This window comes from Dermacentor albipictus, chromosome 7, assembly GCF_038994185.2.
Source record: "Dermacentor albipictus isolate Rhodes 1998 colony chromosome 7, USDA_Dalb.pri_finalv2, whole genome shotgun sequence".
Taxonomy (NCBI): Eukaryota; Metazoa; Arthropoda; class Arachnida; order Ixodida; family Ixodidae; genus Dermacentor; species Dermacentor albipictus.
The window spans coordinates 1,150,806-1,171,317 of record NC_091827.1 but is presented as its reverse complement, the minus strand read 5'-3'; the positions used below and the strand labels follow the sequence as shown (position 1 = coordinate 1,171,317).

The 20,512-nt window shown below is 51.1% G+C and overlaps 1 protein-coding gene across 8 annotated transcripts in view; it reads left to right on the top strand.

Moving 5' to 3' along the window:
- Positions 1-20,512, top strand: part of LOC135918004 (nidogen-like) — a 382,953-nt gene that overhangs the window by 199,379 nt on the left and 163,062 nt on the right. For 7 of the 8 annotated variants that reach the window (XR_011507286.1, XR_011507284.1, XR_011507285.1 and 4 more), the window contains exon 3: positions 14,154-14,300. The exons of the other annotated variant lie outside the window; for it this stretch is intronic. Coding sequence is in view for 4 of the 7 variants with exons in the window: in XM_065451667.2 (XP_065307739.2) it covers positions 14,154-14,300 (147 nt within the window). In the remaining 3 variants the exon portion in view is untranslated. The remainder of the gene's footprint in view (positions 1-14,153; positions 14,301-20,512) is intronic. 8 annotated transcript variants of the gene reach the window in all.

Below are 20,512 nucleotides of genomic sequence, written 5' to 3'. Positions count from 1 at the left end.
GCCATCCAACGCTTGGGTATTGGCCTCGAGCTCCACCACTGGAAAAGCTGGCGCCACCGTCGGCGTGACGTGCTATTAGGGATCACGTGGACATAGCGGTCTCGCTTGCTGCTTCGGGAGCGCCGTAGCGAGCTGAAAATGAGATTTTATATTCCCTCGTACGCTGCGGTCCTCATTTAGTGGCGAGATTTTCCCGCTTCGAGTGTCTCCTTTACAACACTTGAAAGCACTTCAATAGGTAGTGGCTGCCTTTGAAGGCGCGCAACATGGTAGGCTACTGCTCGGTGCCGCAGTGCCGGACTTACGCAACGGAGCCCGGTGTCAGCCTTATTCACACGTAGCCGCAGGACAAAAAGCTGCGTGAAGTTTGGCTCGCGAAACATAAAACCGGCAAACAGTCATCGGCTGCAACTCGGGTATGCAGCAAGCACAAACGCGAGGAAGATTTCTGCTACTGCGCCGGGTCTGCGATGTTCGGAAAACGCGCACTGAGACGCTCGCCCGAGTCCGCTGCCCCACTAATGTCATGACGGTTTGGTCTATGAACCTGTCGATGCTGTAGATACTGGCAAGTTCACTAGAGTGGAAAGGGAGCGGTAAGAAGCACATTAAAGAAAGCATGGCATATGATCGTGTTTGTGTTATGGATTAATGCGCTGGATTACAAAAAAAGAAGCAGCGGGAAATCGCACGCTGAGAACACCTATAAACATACAGTGCGGCGCAACTCGAGAAGTAATATTTAAACGTCCAAGAATTTAGAAGAAAAAAAAAACATTGAATCGTCGCGACAGCACATCAGAGTCCCCGTAGGTGTCGAAGCCTCTACAATGAAATTATTTTTGAATAGCTCTGATAGCGCCCACGGAACAATGGCTGCTTGTATACTGTCAAATGCTCATATTGTGCGGCCTAAAGCTCATGGCACGGTGGGAAAACGCGCACGCGGTGAAAGCGAAAGAGTATCGCGGAAAAGCATGCAGACGCGCAATCGGTCGCTGCGAATCTGTGCGATCGCTGCATTGAGGCTTCATTCTATTACGCTCCATTTAGTTATAAAAACACTATAGGAACATATTTCACATAGTTTGCTCTCAGCCTTTACCTACCTTTCATGCAAGAAGCCGGTTCGGGAGACTCCATCGCGGTGACCGGGCGCAGTGGCGTTCACTGTACGCATTCGGCAGAGACATAGCGTCTGTAAACGATTCTGTGCTTTCAGTTTGCCCAAGATTATTATTTAGACATTAAACAACATCTCTCGTTTCGAGAGTACTTACAGAAATATCTGGGAGAACTCGCGCGTGGTGTTTTTAGTGAGCGCTGACAGCAAAACCTATGAGGAGCGCGCCACGTGATCCCTCATACTACGCCAGCGAGGCGCTTCCGATAGATGGCAACTCCGTAACTCCTCGCCGCCAATACAGATCGACGGTACGTCGCTGACATGTCGTCTGGCATCGCTTCCTTCAGTACAGAGCCCCACAGGTGTACCTCCGGATTTTGATCACCTCTTCAGTGGCGAGTTGGGTCTCGTCAAAAACTTTGTGCACCGAATTCATCAGCAACAAGGTGTGAAACCAGTATCTTAAAAGTTGCGCCGACTACCCCCGGCTTTCCTTGACCAGGTCACAAATGAACTGTGACGTCTCGAGGACTGCGACGTCGTCGAGCATGTCGAGGCTTCTGAGTGCGTGTCTGCACTCGTGGTGGTGCGCAAGAAGGATGGAACCATGCGGCTCTCTGTAGACCTACAGGAACAGGACAGCTTTGTGCCTCAAGTTCAAGAAAGGGTCTCACAGAAACAGTGGCAAACTAAACAGTATGTAGACAAACATAGAAGTGCTCAGGCAACTCGTATCAAGGTGGGTGACACCGTCAAAATAAGATTTAACAGGAAAGGATTTTTAAACCTTTCCTGTTAAAGGCGAAGCTGCAACTTAACTCGTCGAAATGTCGTTTCGGCCACCGCCAAATTACTGTTCTGCGCCACCTCGTTGAAGTACAGCCTGATCCCGACAAAACTCGCGCTGTCCGAGACTTTCCGGTTCCGAAGACAGCCGCAGGCGTTCGAAGTTTTGTCGGGCTATGCTCGTACTTTCGTCGTTTTGTTCAATATATTGCGGCAATTGCTAGACCCCTCACTAACCTTTTGAAGAAAGGTGTCCAATTCTCGTAGGGCACTGCAGAAGCCGCCGCCTTCTCTCGTCTCCTCACTCTTCTCTCCTCACCACCCATTCTCGCCCACTTCGACCCTGATGCTCCTATAGGATTGCGTACAGATGCCAGCGGTCATGGCGTAGTTGCCGTCTTATCCCAGCGTCAGCGTGGCCAGGATCGCGTTATTGCTTATGCGAGCCGCCTCCTCACACCATCGGAGCGCAACTATTCCATTACAGAACGCGAATGCCTTGCTGTAGTCTGGGCGTTTGCGAAGTACCGTCCTTACCTTTACGGTCGCCCTTTTTCAGTAGTCACTGACCATCATGCTCTCTGCTGGCTCTCATCGCTAAAGGATCCTACAGGCCGGCTTGGTCGATGGGCTTTGAAGCTACAAGAATTTTCATATTCCGTCGTCTACAAGTCTGGCCGCCTGCACCAGGACGCTGACAGCTTGTCCCGTTACCTTGTTGACGACCCTGGCTCTTCCAATATTACCAGTGCTGCTTGTGTATTTTCTGTGTCGCAGGTGCTTCATTTCGCCGACGATCAATGTCGTGACGCCTACGTCAGAGCACTCATCGACCGTTTTGAACACTCTCCGGCCGACGCCACCCTACGCCTCTTCGTCCTCCGCGACGGTACCTTGTACCGTCGTAACCTGCATCTGGACGGCTCTGAGTTCCTACTTGTCATACCTAAACACCTCCGTTAAACCGTTCTACAAGAGCTTCACGACGCACCAATGGCAGGACACCTCGGCGTATCTCGAACCTATGAACGTGTACGTCGCCGTTTTTTTCTGGCCCGGCCTTGCCCGTTCCGTACGACGTTGCGTCGCTGCTTGTGAACTTTGCCCACGACGCAAGAAGCCTTCCCAGCTCCCCGTTGGTTACCTGCAACCGCTCGACATCCCTGCCGAGCCCTTCCGTCGTGTCGGCTTAGACCTTCTCGGCCCATTTCCGGAATCAACATCAGGAAACAAGGGGGTTGCAGTCGCGGTGGACTACGCGACCCGCTATGCCGTAACCCGTGTTCTTCTGACCAGTTGCGCAACTGATGTTGCGGACTTCCTCCTGCATAATATCATATTGATTCACGGTGCTCCGCGTCAATTGCTAACGCACCGTGGCCGTATGTTCTTAGCCAAAGTCATTGATGACATCATGCGTGCCTGCTCAATACAGCATAAATTTACCTCCTCCTACCACCCTCAAACGAACGGCCTCACTGAGCGTTTGAACCGCACCCTTACAGACATGCTATCCAAATACGTTTCAGACAACCACCGTGACTGGGACCAGGCTCTACCTTATATTACATTTGCGTATAACTCTTCCCGTCTCGAAACTGCTGGCTTTTCGCCTTTACCTCTTGCATGGCCCTGAACCGACGCTACCACTGCACACTATGCATCCGTCCACCACAGCTTCAACTAGCGCTTATGCCCGAGATGCTATCGCCCATGCTGACCATGATCGCCAATTTGCGCGCACTCGTCTACAAGTCTCTCAAGGCAAACAAAAGCAACGCTACGACCTCCTTAACCGTGATGTCCATTTTGTGCCCGGCACCCTCGTGTTCTTTGGTCACCATCGCGTAAAGTTGGCCTTTGTGAAAAACTGCTTTCCTGCTACACAGGCCCATATCGCGTGCTTCGCCAAGTAACCAATGTCACCTACGAAATCGTTCTAGTTACGCCCACTACGTCCTCCGCTGTGACAACCAGTGACATTGTCCACGTCGCCCGACTCAAACTTTACATATATATATATATATGCGAAATCACTGAGCCTTGCGGCGTGCCCCGTGGGCCCAGGAGCACCTCGTCGGCTCGTCGGCGACAAAGTCGCCGATCCGCAGCTTCGCTTTCCTCCCCGTCAGGAACGAACGTACGTAGTTATATAGCCTGGGGCCAAGCTCGAGCTCTCCCACGGAGGCCAAAATATATTCGTGGAGAACGTTGTCAAACGCTTTCTCGAGGTCGAGTCCGAGCAGGGCCCTGGTGTCTCTGGTACTGCCGTCGATGATTTGATGTTTGATCATCTTCATGGCGTCCTGCGACGAGAGGCCGGCACGAAAGCCAATCATGTTGTGAGTATAGATGTTGTTTTCTTCGAGATATCTGTTTAGTTTGTTGAGGACGACGTGCTCCGCCACTTTCCCGACGCAGGAGGTGAGAGAGATCGGTCGGAGGTTGTCCACGTTCGGAGCCTTGCCGGGTTTGGGGATCAGGACGACGTTGGCGGTCTTCCATTGCTCTGGGACGCTGCCGTTTTTCCACGTCTCGTTGATCTTCTCGGTGAGGTATGCGATCGAACCGTCGTCAAGGTTCCCCAGGATCTTGTTTGTGATTCTGTCGGCACCTGGCACAAACTTCCCCTTGAGCGCGAAAATGGCTTGCCTAATTTCCCCCATGGTGAAGTCTTCGTCCAATTCCGGACGAGCTGGGCCGAGGTTGTCGGGAAACCGGTCTTCCTCGTCTCCGTGCTTTATGGGAAGGTATTTCTCCATGAGCCTGGCAACCAGCTCGCCCCCGGAACAGGATGTGGTAGCTTCGTGAAGGGCTCTGGCGAGCGTGTGTCTCTGACTGGATCTGGTGCTGCCCTCGTCAAGGAGATGTTTTAGCATGCCCCAGGACTTGCCGTCACGCATCTGCCTGCCGATCGAGTCACAGACCTCGTCCCATTGCTGGTTGCCGAGGGTCCGACAGTGATCTTCGATGACCTTGTTAAGCTCAGAGATCTTTTTCCTCAATCTTCGGTTAAACCTTTGTCCCTTCCATCTAGAAGCAGCACCTGCTTGGCCTCGATCAGATGGGCCAGCCTACTGTCCATCTTTTCTAGGTCGCTGACGATCTTCTTAGTGGATGACGGCGTCACTCTTGATTCGCTCGCACCAATCTTCCAAGTCTTTGGGAATGGGTGTGCTGTCGTTGCCACGGAGCTTGCGAAAAAGGTCCCAGTCCGTAACAGTGAATTCTCTGGATTTACTTCGGGTGACTTCGAAGCGGGTCTCGAGCACATAATGGTCGCTACCAAAATTTATTGCGGTGTTACTACACTCGGCTCCCTCGACGTTTTTCACGAACGCCAGATCGGGGGTGGTGTCCCGGCTCACCGAGTTGCTGATTCGGGTGGGAAACGCCTTGTCCGTGATGAGCGTGAGGTCCATTTCGTTGGCGTTCTGCCACAGACCCCGGCCCTTGTTCGTGTCGTAGACGTACCCCTACACGCCGTACGGTGCGTTGAAATCTCTGACGACGTACAGGGGGTGGGTGCCGGCCAGGTCGACGGACTTCTTGAGTATCGTTTTGAACTGCCTTTGCGAGTCCCTCGGATTGCTGTAGATGTTGAGTATAAACACGCTGTTTCTCCACTGGTTGCGTTGTCTCGTGTTGAGCAGAACCTCCGCCATGACGTATTCGACCTTGCAACTCGGCAGCTTCAGGTCGTGAGACAAGTGTGTAAGCCTCCTGTCAACTAACGTGCACACTCCGCGACCTTCGGCCTGCACGGAGACGGCACGATAACCAGAGAGTAATGCGGCAGAGAAGAGGGTTTCCTGTAATGCTATTACTTGTGGTTTGTTAGGTAACGTTCTTAAATATTGCTGCAACGGAGCCCTCTTATTGGAGTACCCCCTGCAGTTCCACTACCAAATTTTGAACTCCTCTTTGGAACTATCCATGATTCGATAAATTGTCTGGGGTACCCGCTGTAAGTACAGGTGCACACAAGAAGTTCCCCCCATGACGTGCCGATGTGCTCGTAGCCTTGATTTGAGTCCCCGACGCGTTCGGAACAACGACCTGCATCGGAGTTACGGACGCATTATTTGGGATCACCAGACGCTCGAGGGCGGCCATGCAATCGGCCAGCGCGCCTAGGCCTCTCCTCGGGTCTCCTAGGGCGACTTTCACCTGTGCTAAGCCTCGTTGTAACTTCTGCACGCTCTTAGTAAGCGTGGCCAGCATGCCTTTGATCGCATAAGTTTGCGAATCTGAATCGTCCTTACTGGAAACTGCACTACGCTTGGCTGCCCCGGCCGAGTCGCAGGCCGGAACTGGTGCTTCTGTGGCGGTCGGCTCCGACGCGTTCGATGTAGCACTCTGACTGATTACCAGTTTTCTAATCTCTATCATTTCGCTAGCCATCTTTCTGATCATTTCTTTTAAGTCCGCGTCTTCCTTCATAAGGCGCGCTGCCTCGGCGTCTCTGGCTTGCTCTGGAAGCGGGTCGCGTGGGCCCCGGGAGGATCTCGCGTGGGCGCCGCCAGCAACCATATCTGCCCACGATAGCGTCGACTTTCTCTTCCTCTGCTGGCCGGCACTGGACCCATACCGGGCCCTTGAGACAGAGCGGCTCCTGGAGTGGCTTCCGGATCTGCCCCTGGACATAGATCTGCCCGTGGACCCGGATCTTGCCCTGGACCTGGAACGGCGTCCGGAAGGCGGAGAGGGGCTCCTGGATCTAGAGCTCCTGCGAGCCGCGGAGCGACCGGCGGCGGCGGCCGGGAGTTGTCACTCGCCCATGGCGAGGGCCGGAGACTTGCTTCTATTGGCTCGGGATCGGTCCCCGCGCCTGCGTCTGACAAGGTACGTCGTCTGGTACCTCTGCGTGCACTCCTTGGCAGCGGTGAAGTGTCGGCCTCCGCACAGCCTGCATTTGAAGTCGCACTTGTGTTGTTCGTCCGGGTTGGTGATGCCGTATCCTCTGCACATAGTTTCGTCCGGCGAGGGGCAGACGTGCGCTCGATGCCCGAGGCGGCCACAGGCGTAGCACACCTCCACTTGCTTCCTATATAATGCACGCCTGACAAGCCTGCCGCCGTACGACACGTAGTTTGGCACCTTGTCCGTCGAAGACCACAACAACGGTGCCCGTGCTCTTGATTCGTTTGGCTCCCAAGGCCAGCGGGTTCTTCGAGTTAACAATCTTGCATTCGAGCTCCTCCGGGCCTTCACTCGGTGCGATGCCGCGGATGACGCCTTTGCACGTAGAGTTGGGCGCTGCCTCGTACGCGTTCACCTCGTGCTGCTGGCCGCCAACAGCGATGCACTGGACCCTGACGTAGAAGGTCGCATTGTCTGCTGGAGGTGATGATGACCATGATATTTGTTGGAAATTCGGGCACATGGTGTCCGAGTCCCGCTTCGCCTGGTCGAAACCGACTGCGTTCCATACGGCCTCGGCCACAACTGTGGGCCCCACCTTGCTGATGTTCAGACCTCCCTTCGGCCTGATGATGATCTTCGCGTCTTTTTTGGGCAACGGAGGCTTCCTTCCACCCCGAATAATTTCGATTTTAGCGCTGTTGTGGTCTCGGCGACCCTTTGCGATCGCCTTGTCATTTGACTTAGCGCTGGTAGAAATGGCACCAACTCGCTCGAAGCGTGCCGATTTGGCTCTGGAGCGCCTGGCAGCAACTGTTTGCCATCCGGGATCCTTGGAAAATTCCTCGGGAGTCAAAAGCTCCCCTTCCACCTCACATTCCATCACTGCAGACACTGACGAAAAAAGCTGGCGCCGCAGCAGCACTTCGCCGCGCTAACACAAGCGCGGCTAAGGTTAGCGTCGCAGCGGCGTGGTCTGGACGGAAAAGGCCGATAAAATCGCAACAGGGCCACCCACCTTCAAGAGTCGGGTGTCTACGGGATCGCCACAACTAAAGAGTCCGTTGGCACTAAAAATAGTCCAACTGGGCTCAAATTAAATAACCGAAATCATTTTCAGAAGCGGGAGCCAGTCTTCGCCGCTTACTGGCACGTTCGTCGTCCTTTTTTTGCCGTCTTTATTTCTGCATTTAATAGGCGAATCCTTGCGGCAGAAAAGGTGTGCCCTATTGGGGAGGAGGACCAGTGCTCTCTTCTTCCTCGAGTTGGCGTGGTCCCGAGGTCGAGTCTGCAAAGAGGCGGCCAGATCCTTCCTTTTCCCTGAAGAAGTTCAAAAACGCACGCCAACGCTGGAGTGAGTCCTTCGACCCGATGTGCGATGGCGGGTCGAGCCACTCCTGCAGGGTGGCAGGTCGTTTCTCGCCCAATGAGTGCAGTGTCCTTTCTCGGATCTTATAGGGGTTATAGGGAGATCCACTCTGGGTGAGCTGAATTTTTTTCAGCCTCTTTTGTGGTTCCCACATTGTGCGGTTTGTTTCACCCCAGACGTGCGGAATGCTCCGCCGCTGTGGTTTTTGTGTTGTATCTGTATGTGTTGTTGCTGTTGTTGTCAGTTGGTATACTTGTACTCTAAGGTGAATAAACACCTTAGGTCGAGACTCACCCTGCCCCCCTTGCCTGAACCCGCCGTGGTCGCAACTCACTGTGAACTGCGGGTTAGGTGTCACAGCTTAGGGCTGCTGCGAAAGTGCTTGTGAGCGACTGCCGCTCCGCCGGCGCTGTGCGATCCAGAGAAGGGTCGGGTGCGCACGCGCGAACTTGAGTAAAACCCCTATATTTGGCGCCCAACGTGGGGCGGTCTCAGCGGCTGAATTGAGATGCGGCCAGTCGCAAGCTCCTCAACCGAAAGACAACGGTGCATCGGGGGAATAGCGCTTCTCCCCGAGTGGCGGAGAGGGAGTCTCCCTGGTTCCAAGAAAGGGAAAGGAGGGAACGGGGTGCCTTGGCTACAGCGTCGCGGCCAGGCGCGAAGAGCAGCGGGAGCGGTGAAGGTGCCCTCTCCCTGCTACCCTCCGCGAGCGAGCACGTGATTATCGCGTGATAACCGCGTGGCCGCACCGGAGATATAGGGATGCGCGTGCGATCCCCCAACCTTTGACACGGTCCGAAAAAGGACACTACACACGAATGTTCTTTATGCAAGGCGAATGCAGGAGGCATCAGCTGACACTAGAACATGGCGGCCGAAGCGTCCCAACAACAAGTCCTGTTCTGTATCGCGACACTACGCCGCCGGGATTGGAGCGTCGACCCGGCACAGGCGATTATGGCCCTGCAAAGGCATGCACCTAGGGCTTTAAACGGGAGACATGAACAACATCCTTTCGTGGCTCTACGGACGACAGGCCTGGCTCTTTGGAAGCAATCTCGTACGTCACATCCGAAAGCTGTCGGAGGATTGGTACAGACCTGAATATCGCGACAGAAGGTTTTCCGATAGGCCCGCACGACGAGATAGTGGCCACAGGAGCTCGAGGAAGCCAGGTAAGTACTGCACGTCCCTATGGTGGGTATCGTAACGGGACTTCTGGGAAGCCTGTGAATCGGTGAGGCGAGCGCGGGCAATGCGATGGGCCTGTGCTGCCATAGAAATCGCATCGTGGGCATAAGCGGTGTGCGACTGTGTGACTTGTGGAAGTACAGTGTCCAGGGGTAAAACGGAATCATGGCCAAACAGTAAATAAAACGGTGAGTAACCTGCAGTGCCATGGTGGGTACGCCAAGGTGCCATATGGCAGAGTGACGTCCCAGTTCCGGTGATATGGAGAAACGTACGTAGCAAGTATGTCGGTCAGCGTTCTTTTAAGTCTCTCTGTGGGGCTTTTAGGCTGTGTATAGTAAGCAGTGGCTATTTGATGCTCAGTAGAGCATAGGCGCAGGATATCAGCAATGACCTTTGACAAGAAGTAGCGTCCGCGATTCGTGAGGAGCTGACGTGCAGCACCGTGGTGCAGTATGACCTTGTGCAGGAGGAAATCCGCAACGTCAGTGGCCCAACTTATAGGTAGAGCTCGCGTAATGGCGAAGCGCGTGGCGTAATCGTTTGAAACCGCAACCCATTTGTTGGCCTCAGCTGAGAATGGGAAATGACCAATTAGGTCGAGTCCCACTCGAAAGAAAGCCTCTGTGGAATATCGATGGGTTGTAAAATCCCAGCTAGAGCCATGGGTCTGGGCTTCCGGCGGTGGCACAGGTCGCAAGCAGTCACATACCGACGCACAGAGCGGTAGAGGTCGGCCCAGAAGAAACGGCGCCGGACTCGGTCAAATGTGCGAGTAACACTGAGAGGCCCAGTGGAGGGCGCGTCGTGGAGTTGTTGAAGCGCGGTGCGCTGAAGGTAGCCCGGTAGGGCCAGCTGTAGACCAGCACCATGCAGGGCGCAAGTTGTGTTTGTACATGAGGCCGTCGGAAATACAGAAGACACGCAGGGAAGGATCAGGAGTTGGCGAGCTTAACCGATCTATGATGGCTCGCAGAAAGGGATCACGGCGCTGTTCGTCGCCAACATTGAATAAACAATGTTGAGGAAGCCTGAGATGGACATAACGCTGATGTCGGATTCGAGGTATGTGCCTTCCGGTGGGTCAACAGGGTGGCGCGACAAGCAGTCGGCGTCCTGATGTAAACGGCCGGATTTGTTCACTACAGAGAAAGTGTACTCTTGCAAGCGAAGTGCCCAACGCCCTAGACGCCCTGTAAGGTCCTTCGACGAGGACACCTAGCGCAGCGCGTGGTGGGTGGTAATTACACTGAAATGGCGGCCAAATAGGTATGGGCGAAACTTCGCTATCGCCCGAAGCACTCTCGCTCCGTGCTAGAATAATTGCGCTCGGCCGTGGACAGAAGACGCCTTGCGTAAGCGATAATGCACTCTTGACCACGCTGACTTAGGGCAAGAACAGCGCCAATGCCGTGACCACTGAGTGCTGTAAGTGCTTCAGCCTCCCGCTGGTCCCACACGAAAGCGACGCCGTTCTTTAAAATCTCAGTGAGAGGGCGGGCAATGTCAGCATAATTTTGAACAAAGCGACGAGCATGGCACGGGAGCATGGCACAGGAAAGTCTTGCACGGTTCGAACTTTGGCCGGGTCAGGTTGAATTCCATTGGCGTTTACAAGGTGCCCGAGAATGGCTATTTCATGACGACTCAAGTGACACTTGGACGAATTGAGCTGAAGTTTCGCAGCGCGAAACACAGCAAGGACAGTCGCGAGACGCTCAATGTCAGTTTCAAAAGTTGGAGCAAAAACGACTACGTCGTCGAGATTACACAGACAGATGGTCCACTTCAACCCTCGGAGAAGGGTGTCCATCATTCTCTCAAACGTCGCTGGGGCATTGCAAAACCCGAACGGCATAACTCTGAATTGAAAAAAGTTCATCAGGCGTAATAAAAGCTGTCTTCTCGCGATCCTTCTCATCAACAGTGAACAACAGTGGCTAGTATCCCCAGCGGGGGTCAGTCGATGAAAAATATTTCGCCCCATGTAGAGTCAAGTGCATCATCGATACGATGCAATGGATACATGTCCTTCTTGGTGATCTTGTTCACGTGGCGATAATCAACACAAGATCTCCAGGTGTTCTCTTTTTTCTTGACCAGGACAACTGGTGAGGCCCGCGGACTAGCGAAAGCTCGACGATGTTCTTCAGCATCTTCGCGACTTCGCTTTGAATGATGCTGCATTCTGTAGCAGACACGTGGTAGGAGCGGCGATGAACGGGACTTGCGTCGCCGCTGCGAATCCGATAAGTGACTACGGCTGTCTGGCCGAGCGGGCGGTCATTGACATAAAAAATATCGCAGTAACTAAGCAAAATGCGCCTAAGTTTGAGCTGGAGAGAGGTCGGGGGCGATCATTTTATCGACGTCGTTGTAGGGTGACAAAGACGAACGGTAACACGCGATGATAGGGCTCACAGAGGCACAAATAGTGGGCGCGAGCGGAAATGTCTCGTCCTCGTGCACAAGTGTCAGACGGGCCTCTGTCATGTTGCCGGGAAGAACATGGGCAACAGACCCAAAGTTGAGAATGTGAAGCCAAGTAGAATTATTGACAGTGGTGAAAACATTACGTGGGAGTGCGACGTCATGCTGTGGAATAACGTTGAGAAGCGGAGAGACGACGTGGTCGCCATCGGGAACATGTGGTCGAGCGTAAAAGGTACAGTAGTTGCGGCTTGAGGCGGCAACCGAGCGAATTCGGCAGAAAAGTCTCACGATAGACAATTTTCGCGGAATAGTTTGCTCTACGTGAACGAGATGGCGCTTTTCGCGGCGCACCGCGTTGCACAGAAGTTAACGCTGGCAATTCTAATTTTAAAGACGGTTGGAACATTAGGCAAAACAATTACGAGAGCTCGGTGGCGGAACCCACCGCCCCATTTCAAAGGAGACGCTTACTGCATCCACCCGTCCTCGCGCGTTGCCTCAATCGAAAATCCGCATGAATGCGAAACCAGTGCCGCTTTCTGCACAATCAGCTGTCACAAATGCAACATTGGAATCACTAACGCACTGTGCTCATTCATGCTGCAATATGTGGAGCGGTAGAGGGAAGACGTGTGCAGTACTTGGCTGCACAAATAGTGACTATCATATTGACGAATGGAATGAACCTGTGCGGTGGAATTCACGGACCACTTGCAACACAAGGGCTGCCTGTGCTTCCGGGCCTTCGCGATGCAAGGCTTTCCTCAAGGATATAACATTTCACTCATCCGCCAGCGTTGTATCGCTAACCTCCACAAAATGGGCTTGAACCTCGGTAAGAGTGTTTACCGCTCGTTACACAGTGACAAAGGGCATAGCATTGTTTCTTGACACAACAAGTTTTTCGCGCGTTATCGGCACAAATCCACCCCAGCTCACACTCAAATGTACGCCTACTCTTTCGCCCAGTGAAACAGTGCGCCGAAGCAAGGGTGACTGCATACACCGGCAGCATACTAACGAAGCTGAACGTTTCGTGATAATTCAAAGAGTAAGCCAGTGACTAGCGACAATTTGTGTTAGCTACAATCTATTACAAAGTACAGAATGTCACGTTCCAAGCCTTCTGCGCGGCGAGAGCAATCTAGTGCAACTGAGCGCACCCACGAACGATGCGACAGATAATATATAATGAGATAGCGACCGCACCGAGAAATGTTACGGTGTCAAAAACACGACTGCTTCAAACTCACTGGCAAATAAAGAATGAATTAAGAGCGGGAGACACTGACTTTGATTTAATTCAGAAGCGGGAAGTTTGGATAATTTGGAATGCATTTTAGCCCCGCTTCCAATTAGAGCAACACCGTATACGCTGCCATGTCACCGCTTGGACAAGCCTCGTTTCGTACACTCAGTAACCGTCTGCTATAACCGCCGAAACAGTCTTTCAGAGCCGCACCGGCGTCATGCACGTTCACTGTAAACACGGAGCTAGCTGCATGCAAGCAATGGACGCGTCACCACGTGGTGAAACATGGCGGAGCTCCTAGGATCGCTTTGAAACAGGATCTGTATCGCGAAATTTGACAGAGTCCACAGTAGCATTCATGTTGCGACAGCTGCGACTCTCGTAGAACACATATCTCTAGACTGTCCTCGAAGACAGTACCAGGGGCACAAGAGAGTAAGCCCTCGACTGCTCTCTGTCTGTGAGTAATCCAATTCAGAGGCTTCACTCAAACATAACACCGCCAATCGGAACGAAATTCGCTCACATTTATCGATAGTGTCTGCAGAATGTGTCTATAAGGAATTTCTATTGGTTTATCCTTAAAAATGCCTATGCACGAACAGGTGAAAGGTTGGATGAACAGGGGTAGGAACCCTCAGACTGGCCGACATTTGGTAGTTAGACGTAATTGTGCAAAGGTGGCCTTGTCATCCTTTGCGTGTTAATTTTAACGCGTCAGTTGGGAGACGTCATGTGACGTAGCTGTCAGTGACGTCAAAGATTGACTTCACATGACACCACTGACAGCGACGTTGTGGGACGTCACTGGACTAACCCGTTAAAACTAACACGCCAAGGATGACAAGGCCGCCTTTGACAAAGACCTATCGAAACGTCAACCGGCCTCTCCGAGGCACCTTACCTCTTTTCGTCCAACATTTATAGAAGTGTGTTTTCATTTGTCGGCCGCTATCATCGTGACTTTATATTTCTGCATAAAGAAAAAAAGATATGTGCGTGGGTTCAAAGCAGTCTAGGATGAGCATATCCGGTTATTAAGAGGATTTACGAGATTGCTCTGAATACAAGGCCATGGCAGTTTATGATTTATAGACATTGATCTGTCTCACTGCTTCTCGATGAAACCGCAGGCATCGAGCTTGGGGAGAGCTGTTCCCGACACGAGAACTGCGAGGTGAACGACAACAACTCGTACTGTCACCACTCCATCTGTCGCTGCAAACCGCTTTTTCGGCGGGTCCTGCTTGTCAGCGAGAATATCACCCGCTGTCGCCGAGGTGCGCAGCTTCGCTTCTTGTTCTATAACGTAGAGGCCCCGCGCTCTTCTCCTCTAGAGCACCGAGGAAAGGACAGGAGGGCGGAACACGACTGGATTACTGTCATGTGTCAGGTATACGTGCTCCTGCTGTGCCGAACGAACGTCCCGCATCGATTAAAAAATTACAGGCAACCAAACATTCTCGGCCGAGCTCACGTGTTGGGCCGACACTGCGAGGAGAAAGATAGCCAAAGGAATCGCTTCACGTCGAGTGCGCTTGCCAAGACTGACTGCGTGACGCCATCCTGGTTCTTGCTTTCCTCGAAGCTATAGAGGCTCTGCGGTGGCAACCACCCGACTTGCATGCTCTAAGTGACCGCGCTGGTCGAGGTACCGAAATTGAGACGCCGGATGCCTTGGACTTATTGTTTGGAAATTACAACAGACGCTCTTTCAGTCAGAGGGAGTTTTTGGGTGTGTTATTGTGCATGGAGGGCAAAACGCAACAATTGTGAACAAACGGTAAACATGCGATGATACGAAGGAATATGTCAGTGGGACGAGCGCTAAATCAGGCGGACCCGTTGTCAAGACAATCTTTTTTTTTTCTCTTGGAAACGGCGATCGCGCATCTTAATTTCATGGCCAGATTTTCTTTACCACAATCTCAAATTTTCCGCTGCATCGTAAGCAAGTGCAGTCGCTCTACCACACTCAGTGATGTTACTGGACAGCGAGGGAGCAATGAACTTTGTCCAGTTTACTACCCGTTCACACATTCCAAGGAAGTTGCACCGTGTCTATAGCGGGGCATTCAAGTCCGTCGCCTTCATGTTCTGCAGAAGTGCTCGTGTGGGTTTCTGGCCTGATGACCTGCGAGGCCAGGTTTCCAGGGCTTTCGCTGCTGTAAAAGGCCGGTCGTCCGGCCTACTCAAGGAATACTAGAGAGTACGGCGTTGTTTGTCGAAGCAGCGCAGTGGCACGGGAGATGATCGATGGTTTTTTCACATCTACAGTTGGCGCACATGGGTTTGTCAGCCATACTAATGCTCTAGCTGTACGAGTTAAGTGAAGACTACTCCGACCTACAGCCAACCGCAGCAGTGCTACGTCATGTCATGAAAGATTTGGTGCTAACTGCAGTTACAATAGCGAACCCAGGCTATGGAAGTGAAGGTTGGACTTCTACGGAGTATTAAAATGACTGAGCGTAATATTACGCGCAAGATGGTGAAGCTGTCTTACAGCAAATCATATTGACCGCAAAAAAGACGGGGACAGAGGAAGAAAACACATAAACAGCACGGGCGGTAACTTTCAACTGTTTTATTCATAGCAGCCAGTGGGCATATATAGGCAAAAAGAACATGCGCAGATCGCAGCAAACAAGAATGCTCATCAGCTTAGCGTGGCAACCAATTATCAAAAAAATCTATTTCCGCTTGAAACAACCTAATGGAGGTATCGCTAACACAATCATGGCCTTTCTTTTTTATGTGGTAAGCCTCCATCAGTTCACGTTCAGTCTGGTCATGGCTTCTCCCCAGAATCTTTATCTCCTCAAAAAGAGGTGCACAGCGACAGGCATGGCAGTGCGAAGGTAAGTGCGCCAATTCATCTTTCGTTAACTTTTGTTCATGCTCCCTGGCTCGATCATTTAGGCATCGTCCAGTCTGCCCTATGTAGGACTTGCCACACGCCAGGGGGATTTCATACACAACTCCTACATTGCATTTGGCATACGGCTTGGTGTGGTTCTTACCACAACCTTGGCTTCCTTTAGGATCACGGAAGGTCCGGGGGCAGAGCCGCGCCAGCTTAAAAGGGGCTGAAAAGACAAGGGGGACTCCAAACCTGCCTGCCACCTTCCTTAGGTTGTGAGCGACCCTGTGAATATACGGCACTACTTCAGGTCTTATGGCCATAGAAGTCGTCCTCACCCTTGCTTTGCCCCTAGATCCTTTTACCTTCTGCAGGAGGGTTTCCACCACTGGCGTTACCATCGAGTCAGGGAACCCTGCCGTCTTAAGACGGGAAATCTGATTGTCAAAGGCAAGCTGCATCTTGTGCACACACGATTTCCGGAGAGCCGATTCTAAGCAGAGCATCGCTACTCCTCGCCTAACAATCTTTGACTGGGAGGAATCGTATGGCACCTGGCCCTTATGTGCCCGAGGGAAGTACTGCCAGCACGCGTGACCTTTAGCAAAGGAAATGCGTAGGTCTAAAAAGCGCAGGGAATTGTCGAGTGGAAGTTCGTGAGTAAAAGAAAGCCCTTTGCCAAGTTGTTTATAAACGGCTAAAATGCTGTCACAAGAAGTTAGACTTCCTTGCCCGTTAAAAACAATTAAAAAGTCATCCATATACCTAAAAACGTTTAAAATGTTTAAAAAAGCCCCCCCAAACGCCTGATCAAGCGCTTTGTCAATGGTAGCTAAAAAAATGTTACACAAAAGCGGTGCAAGGCACGAGCCGATGCAGATTCCACGTTTCTGCAAATAGAACTGTTCGTCATAACTGATAAAAGTGCTATTAAGGTAGGTTTCTAAAAGGGCTAAAAAATCTTCCACCGAAATACCAACTGCGTTCTGGAAGGGAATGGTGCCGTTTTCTTCAATACACATCCTCACAGCAACAAACAAATCTCTATGAGGAACGCAGTAGAAAAGATCTTCTACATCAACCGAAAAAGCCGGACCTATGTCCTGGTTAGCCCTTAGAAATTCAACAACCTCGTCAGAGCTTCTTGATACAAAGGGGTCAGATATAACAAGCGTCTTTAAACTCCTTAAAATGAAGCGGCTAACTTGAACCTGCCACGTTCCACGCTCGCTAACTATCGTCCTGAATGGGATGCCCGGTTTATGCGTCTTCGCAGTAAAGAAAACACTTAGCGCGGCACCTGAAGCGCTACTGACGTCCCTAGCTAGTTTATCGAGATTAAGAGACTTGCACATTCTTATAACCCTGCTTTTTACTCTAGTTTCAGAGTTCTTAATAGGTTTAAAATTCTTCTTGAGTGCCTCAGAGGCTTTAGCACCAAACATGCCCTTCGGGAGCACAACAAATTCCCCTTCTTTTTTTCTTTCCCGTCTTAAGACGTTATTTCCCGTCTTAAGACGGCAGAGTTCCCTGACTCGATGGTAATGCCAGTGGTGGAAATCCTCCTGCAGAAGGTAAAAGGATCTAGGGGCAAAGCAACGGTAAGGACGACTTCTATGGCCATAAGCCCTGAAGTAGTGCCGTATATTCACAGGGTCGCTCACAACCTAAGGAAGGTGGCAGGCAGGTTTGGAGTCCCCCTTGTCTTTTCAGCCCCTTTTAAGCTGGCGCGGCTCTGCCCCCGCACCTCCCGTGATCCTAAAGGAAGCCAAGGTTGTGGTAAGAACCACACCAAGCCGTATGCCAAATGCAATGTAGGAGTTGTGTATGAAATCCCCCTGGCGTGTGGCAAGTCCTACATAGGGCAGACTGGACGGTGCCTAAATGATCGAGCCAGGGAGCATGAACAAAAGTTAACGAAAGATGAATTGGCGCACTTACCTGCGCACTGCAATGCCTGTCGCTGTGCACCTCTTTTTGAGGAGATAAAGATTCTGGGGAGAAGCCATGACCAGACTGAACGTGAACTGATGGAGGCTTACCACATAAAAAAGAAAGGCCATGATTGTGTTAGCGATACCTCCATTAGGTTGTTTCAAGCGGAAATAGATTTTTTTTTATAATTGGTTGCCACGCTAAGCTGATGTGCATTCTTGTTTGCCGCGATCTGCGCATGTTCTTTTTGCCTATATATGCCCACTGGCTGCGATGAATAAAACAGTTGAAAGTTACCGCCCGTGCTGTTTATGTGTTTTCTTCCTCTGTCCCCGTCTTTTTTGCGGTCAATATGATTTGCAGTAAGTACCAACTAGGCCAAACTGAAGTTCTTCTGTCTTACAGCGTCCACTCTTTATAACGGCATAATGAGTGTCGGGGTTTCAGCGTGGCCTCATCGGGCAGCGTCATCGGCGAGGTGGTTACCAACGATGCCACAGTATCCCGACAGTCACTGAAATATATATTATTGGACAAGGAAAAAACGCAAAATCGGAACAAGGTTCAGTCCTTTTATTCCGTGAGCCAAAGTATGTTGTTAGGCTCCTTTGTGAATCTGAGTGAGCTTGCATGAGTCCGATTTTAGTAAGAATGACCCCGGCAGGTTTCGCGGCGCATCATTTCGGTGTGTTTAAGTCGGAGTGACTCAATCTATATCTAGCTTGGTGAGTCTGAGCACCGGCAAGCCAGAAAGCATCTCATTTTGGTGAGTCTGAGCTTCAGTTACCCTTACAAGCCTAAGCTATAAGTTAGTCTGGTGGTAAATTTTCTTGAAGGGAAGTCCACCAATTTTATAGAAAAGTGAGGACACCCAATCTTATTTTCTTGGCAAGATTCTATATCAGGCATACCTTGGACGTCTGGTAACGTGGGTACCTAATAACATCTAACGTAACGATTGAGCATTTCTGGAAAGCTGAACCCGTCCAGATTGTGGCTCTGAACTAAGTCAAGGAGGTTCCACAAAGGAAAATCCTCTAACTGTGCATATCACTAAATTGCATATGACGTGCAGCCAATAGGCATGATCACGTTGTAAAACCCTTTAATCTTTTCCCAAAGATAGTTGAAAGAGCTTACAGTTGTAAAACCATGAATTCATACAAAATAACGGTAAGTACTAAATTTTTCTAAACCTCAGCTTATTCTGTACTTTAGGCTTTTGTTTCTAGTGTTGTCATAAAACTGCGTGATCAATCTTGCATACTCTACATTCTTGGAATATCAAATGTTTACAGGCCTAAAGCAAATTGGAACTAAGAAATGCTGTGTGTGCTATGTTAGCCATGTTCTGTATTTTATATGCATTATAGCTAGCGAAGCATTATGGATATATACACAGTACGCATTTAATCGGACAAATATCCGGTGTGCTACTTGCTGCGGTCTGCAGCATAGGACATAAAATCTAGCGAGGCGGCGTAAAGTCTTCAACTTTATTTCATTGACAGACACGTCTGTACTGACATACAATGTATGTTAAATTGTAGTTTCCTAGTTTTTTGTCAAAGTAAAACATTGTTGTTGGTGGTTGAAATCGACCGCTTGGAACACATTCGCCTGGTTATTTCACAACGCCTAGCTTCGCCTCTCCGAGCGGCTCTCATCCCAAGCCCGAGAGCGTGACCAAGATCACGCGAAGCTGTGGTCACGCGGCTGCTTACTTGCCGCGGGTGTAGGCAGGGTTAGTAATGGACCACGGAGGAAGGGCATAACAAAGAGATAGCATTATGCAACACAACTTAAGTGAGACGAATCGGTCCAACACGTGATCATCACGCGTTAGGTTTAGTGCTCCCGCTCTGCAGGCAGAGCTACGGCCGAATAAGTGCGAACCGATTAAAGTATACCGGCAACCAAGCATTCTCGACCAATACGCTGAGTCTCAGATGTCGTGTGTGGGGCCGGGTAAAAAGCGAAGGGAATAGATTCACCGAGTCTTCGCTTGCCAATTAAGGCTGGCTGCGTGACGCAGGGCTCCCTCCAAGCTGATTTCCTTCCTCCGTGAGACGGACCAAAGTGGGTGCGAGCCCTGTTTGTGCGCCATGCTTGTTTGAAACAAGAGAGGTGACACGTTTCAGCTTCCGGTCTCGGACTTCTCTGGCGAGCGGCTCGGCGTTTGGCTTGAGCACGCTTTCTGGTGAGCGCGTAAAGCGCGGGCTCCCCATCTTTGCAATGTGAGTCGGCGTGCAGCAGGAACCCAGCCGAATGTATCATGAGTGAGTGCCTACTTTGCCGACGTATGACATTGGTGTGCCTATATGAGGCATATGCATGTATCCAAGTAAGTATCTGCACGTATACCTTCTATGTTTACGGCAAAACGTTTTCTAGCCGCTTGTAGACGACGTTTTGCACAAGTCTTAATAAGATGCAGACATAGAACGCTTTGAAAATATATCTTCTATTCTTCTTTCATAAGACATCTCCTAGACATTGACAAGAAGACGTATGGTGGGCGTCTTGGATAGTTTTAGACATTATAACTCATTTTCGCTGGTCACAGAAGTCTATAAAACGTATTGTGCTCTGTGGGATAGACGCTGGAGCCCAGGCCTCCGCTGTGCAATGATCAGGAAAAGCAGATGGTCTAACACTAAGATTGGTTCTCATCGGAAGACCTTTGAAGCATGT